The sequence below is a fragment of the Penaeus monodon genome, unplaced genomic scaffold, assembly GCF_015228065.2.
Source record: "Penaeus monodon isolate SGIC_2016 unplaced genomic scaffold, NSTDA_Pmon_1 PmonScaffold_1154, whole genome shotgun sequence".
Classification (NCBI taxonomy): Eukaryota; Metazoa; Arthropoda; class Malacostraca; order Decapoda; family Penaeidae; genus Penaeus; species Penaeus monodon.
Window position 1 is genome coordinate 31,922 of NW_023640314.1, and position 5,096 is coordinate 37,017.

At 48.8% G+C, this 5,096-nt stretch overlaps 1 protein-coding gene across 1 annotated transcript; it reads right to left on the reverse strand.

The window, feature by feature from the left end:
- Positions 1-1,872: 1,872 nt before the first annotated feature.
- LOC119568917 lies at positions 1,873-4,557 on the reverse strand. Its single transcript, XM_037917316.1, has 5 exons — positions 4,142-4,557; positions 3,823-4,063; positions 3,457-3,627; positions 2,932-3,298; positions 1,873-1,985 (listed from the first exon to the last, which is right to left on the reverse strand). Exons 1-5 carry the CDS (start codon positions 4,555-4,557, stop codon positions 1,873-1,875), a joined length of 1,308 nt encoding a protein of 435 aa, XP_037773244.1.
- Positions 4,558-5,096: the final 539 nt, after the last annotated feature.

The following is a 5,096-nucleotide window of genomic DNA, read 5'->3' on the forward strand; positions in this document are numbered from 1 at the left end:
TGTATCAGTTCAGGGGTTTCCTAGGTTTTGGCATCTGGTTAAATTTGGGGGCTCTCAAAGGATTATCATAAGAAAACACAAAAAAAACTGGAAAAAAAACAAAAAAAAAACCTTCCTAAAAAAAAAAAAAAAAAAAAAAAAATCTATTTTGAGAAGATAAAAACAATAAAAATTCAAATAACGATTTTTTGTAGGAAATAACTACTTTGACAAACAAAAAATTTTGTGATTTAGCCAATATACGATTGATAGTTTTTTTTATACATTATATTATATTTATAAAACCCCTCTTTTTAGCAAGATAGTTTTATTTCTATTTTAAAATTTAAAACACTTTCCCTGAAGGGTTTTAAATCCTCAAAAATAACAGAAAATCTGAATGGGTTTCCCAAATGCCCCGTGTCAGCCATAGTGTGAAGAAGATATTTTATTCCCTGGTTTTTCCCAATTTTTTTTTCAAATGATTACTTTGTTATTTTTTCTGTAATCAGATCTTAGTATTTTATAATTCTTTATTTATTAGTACAGTTTAAGTTCTTTTACTTTGGGGTTTAAAGAATTTTTTAACCTCTTCGGGCATTTCCCGGCACTTTTTTCGTTCTCTCTCTCTCTCTCTTCGGTTATTTAAATACAGGGTTTAACCTTTTATCCTTAAAATTTTAAAAATCTACTAGGGCAATTATTCAAGCTATGGGTTTTTCTTTAAACAACATACATAATACGGAACTTAAATGAATTTTTTCCCGAAAAAAAAATTTAAAACATTTGGTTTTTTCATTATAGAATCCCTATAGAATCTTAATATAATAAGCAAAGTGAAATAAATGGTACCCCGTAATTAAGGAGAATGTATTTTGGGGAAACGAACTTGGAGGGTAAAAATCGATAATACATGTTTCCTTATCTTGGTGTAATAAAACTTAACGTATTAGAAATACAAAAAAAATTAAAAAAAAGTATTATTTTCTAGAAAAGAAAAATACATTTTTAAAAAATTATTTAAGTACAAATTTTCTTACCAGCTAAAAACTAATTAAATGAGGTATACATAAGTAACATATGAGTAAAGACCAAGTAAGTGAGGTATACAAAGGGTGGTTACAGACGAATTTTTGGTCATTCTTACTTTGTGTCCTAGTGCTCATTACACGGGAGATGTTTTGAGGATACAGGAATTAGGGTGTTCCATTTTCTATGGAATGATGCTGTGATAGTGACTTTGAATTCCTTTTTTATTCTAAAAATATTCTCCTATCAAGCAAGAGCTTTTCCTCTGATTCCTTCTGGAAGTATAATAGAAAGATACTTGCTAATTAAAAACTCTCCAGGTCAGGAGTGTTAGAGGAGTGCTAATTGTGTTTAGAGCGTGTGCTGTGCTGCATCCCTTGTAAACTTTGGAGGTGTAGTGGAGCCTTTTCCATTGGCATCGCTTTAGTACATTCTCTGGCCGTTTACCAGACAATGAGGAGAGGCTCTTTTGGTTTTGGATTGGCAACTATGAATCAAAATTCACGTGGTAGTGTTCACCCCTGGGGAAGACCCGAGGAAGATGCCATTCCACCTACAAGATTTGGCATCATTGTTTGGAACCTTTGTTCATCCCCTCAGTGAACCAGCACCAAAGGTAATTCACCTCAGGAGGGAGCTCGGGTCCTGCACCTTGGAGGAAGTTCCAGTGGCAGGACGAGGAATACCATATCGTTCTTGTCAATTTGGATTAACCTATTGTAACGGTTCGTGCGTCTAGGAATGCGTTCTTGTCAAGTTCGATTAGGCGTGTAGCATTATATATTAGTGCATATATTTGTACCAGTGGGTCTTTGTCTCTGTGCAAAAAATGTGGGAACATGAAAAGGATGACCTGGGGATGTGTTAAACTGAAGGGACGGGCAACATGACGAACGGCTGTGGCGGGGAGCGGAGGAACAACCCAAGAGAGACGGGGGTTGGGTACTGCCCCTGTAAAGACTGTGTTCCCCTTGGACCTGAAAAAATTTTGTGTTCCCCTTTTTTTAAAGCTGTATCGTGCAGTGTGAAATGGGTTTTCCCCCCATTGTCCCTTAAAAAAGTGCAGGTAAATACTTGTGTAATAAAGGGGAAAGACGTCTTTTGTGTTTTTTCGTCCCTGCCTCGCCATTTGGGTTTCCCCTCGGGGTGTTTTGGGACGCTGGGGTGCCGGTGCTTCTTGGTGTTCAGGTTCATCCCCTGTGGTAGACGCCGTCTGCTAGCCTCCCCTTGTGTGGTGGAGAGAGACGAGGCGGTGGGTGAAACAAAGGGTTTAGGAGTGGGATTTGTTTTTTGATCGTGACGCCCGATTTTCGTCGCCCAAAGTGGCGGAGCCATGGGGGAGAGGGGGTAGATGGGCGGGCACGAGTGAGGTGAAGCCGAGCCAGTGGACCTGTCACTGCCATGCTGGCCCGGGATGAGGGGGGAAATGGAAAAAGGGCAAAAGAGCGGGCACAGGGGCCACGAGCGGGCGCACCATTAAGGGGGAACGTTGCCGACTTTTTTGAGGTGTACAGAGAAATCTTGCATTTGTGAAGATGGAAAACTCAGCGAAAAACCCGAAAAGGGCCTGAAACAGCGTGAAAGTGAACTGATGGGGGAGGGCAGACTCTGAAGGGCGAGGTTCAGACCCTGAGGGGGGAAGGGAAAGGGAGGAAAGGGGGCCCGTCACGAGGTAGTAATTTTTCAAGCAGAAAAGGCAGACGAGGTTCTGGCAACAGATCCCAGAGTGCAGTTTTACTGGGGTTTCCCCGGGGGTGGGGCGGGAAAACCCCCGGGCCTCGCAACGTCGTGCGCAGCCAGTGGTGGGAGAAGGCGGGGACCCATCGGAACCGCCCCTTGGGTAAGGGGGGCCGAAATGGGCCCCGGGGTAACCCCCCTCTTTTCCTCCCTCACCCCTTCCCCCCCCCCAGGTGTGTATTTTACGGCACGCTTTCTCCACCCTGCACCCCCTCGGCCCCCCGAATTCTGGAGGCGAAAGCCGCTGATACGAGGGAAGGGTGGCCTGGGGGGGCAATGTGCCATTTAAAATGCGGGCATCTGCCAGGGCTGGACCAGGAAGAGAAGGCCCTGCATGGAACAGCTTTAAGGGAAACCCCGCAGTGGAAGTGTTGGGGATCTCCCCGCCATCCAAATCCCTCTTACACCAGAGGGGCGGGGGCTTTGAAACGCCTTTTTGGGCACCACCCCCGGGGCCGAGGTATATGGGCCCACTTAAAGAAGGGGATCGTAGCGTGGCGAGACACTGTCCCAGTGGGCAGGTGGGGAAGGGTGGTAAGGGGTGACCCTGGGGCTGCGGAAGAAGGGGTCGGGGTTGGCCCGCTTTTCTTTTTGAGCTTTGCGGACCGCAGTGCAATCACGTCAAGAGGCACCCCTGAGGACCTGCAGGTGGCCTGGAAGGGCCTTGATTTCAGGCCTTCCTGAAGGCAAGAGTGGCTAGGGCCGGCTCACCCCGGTGACCCCCGGGGGCCCCGGAAGGCTAAAGGGGGAAGATGCATTGAGGAAGGTGGCCTGGAAACTTTTCAAGGCGGGGTTTGGGGCTGCGGGGGGTAGGGCACAGAGAGTCAGTGCAGAGGGGGAGAACACTCCTCTAAACCGGACGGTTTCTGATGTTCCAGCAGGCTGCAAGGAGGGGGCGGGTTTTATGGTCACCACCGAGTGCATTTCTAAGGCTGGGGAAGGGTAGCAGGGGGAAAAATCGGACAGGTGGAAAAGGGGGCCCCAAACCCACCCGCCCTCGGTTCCCGGTCCCGTTTGGGAAGTGCCGTCGAACCAGCACGAGCAGGTGGAGGGCTCTTAGATGGGAAGCCATGCCACCTGATAGTGGACACGGGGGTGAGAAACCCTAGTGGGCCTGATATTTTGGCCACTATGGACTTCCGACAACCACAGGATGTGTGGTGCCCGGGGGCATTGTGTGCAGCTCAAGGGGCCCAGGGGGGAGGCGTATTGGCGTGGGCAGCCCGGGCCGGCTGCCGGGGTTTGGCCATCTGGGCGAGCACTGCTTTTGGGCCCCTTTACTACCTGACGCAGATAAGGGGGTGTGTGCCGGGGGAAGCTGGGAGGGGGGCACGGGAAGAAGTGCCCTTGCTTTTAGAGGTTTTCTTGCGAGGTAGTTTCGGCTGAGCGACTGCACCTTTCCCAGGCAGAGTCTAGAATCGGTTCGACGTAAGAGTGAGCGGGATGAGGGCCCTTTTGGGGCCCATCCCAAAACCCGCAGCGGCTGATGGCTCGGTTGGGGGGGAGCCTTGTTGGACCGGGGAGGGGTAGTTTCAGTGTTGGTAAACTTCTCCCATAAGGCCCAAAAGGGGCTAGTGGTGCAAGGGGCACTTTGAGGGGAAATGGAGCGAGGAGTTGGTTGGGGGGGCCCTTGCTGATTCCCCGAGGACTTTGGGTGGGCTTTACATGGGCGGAACTACTCCTGGGGCCATGGGGAAAAAAAATGACAGCCCCGTAGCAGCGATGAGGGCGTGGCAGACGCTGCCCCAGTGAGGATGAGCATATGGACGGTGAGGCGAGCATTTTTGGACGGTGAGGGCGATAACGCGTCATGGTGACCAGAGCCAGGGCTTGGGGGGAGGAGATTTCCCCCCTTTGGGGGCCCCGCCCAAACTACCGCCGCTCAACTCCTCCAGACGACCCCCGCGAGAGCGAAGAAAAAACCCCGCTGGATGAAAGATTTTTTTGGTTTTATGTTTAGGTATGCAGAGCAGACGGGTCGCTGCTTTATAGGGGGGGTGTGCTACGCCAGGGGGTCTTTTTCTCTGGCGAAAATGTGTTAAAAAAGAAAAAAGGGTGATGGGGGATGTGTTAACATGAAGGGATGGGGAAAAAAGCGCAGCGGGTGTGAGCGGGGGAGGGGAGGGAAAAAGCCAAGAGGAACCCCGGGGTTTGGGTCTGTCCTGTGAAAACTCGTGTGTGCCCTTTTGGGCCTGATAAACTTTGTGTTTCCCCGTTATAAGCTGTATTGGCATGGACTGTGGTTTCCCCCCCTGTATTGTGCCTATAGAAAAATGTATGTAAATAAACTTTTGTAAATAAAAGGAAAAAAATGTCATTTTTTTGTTTTTTTTCGTGCCCCGCCTCGCCCC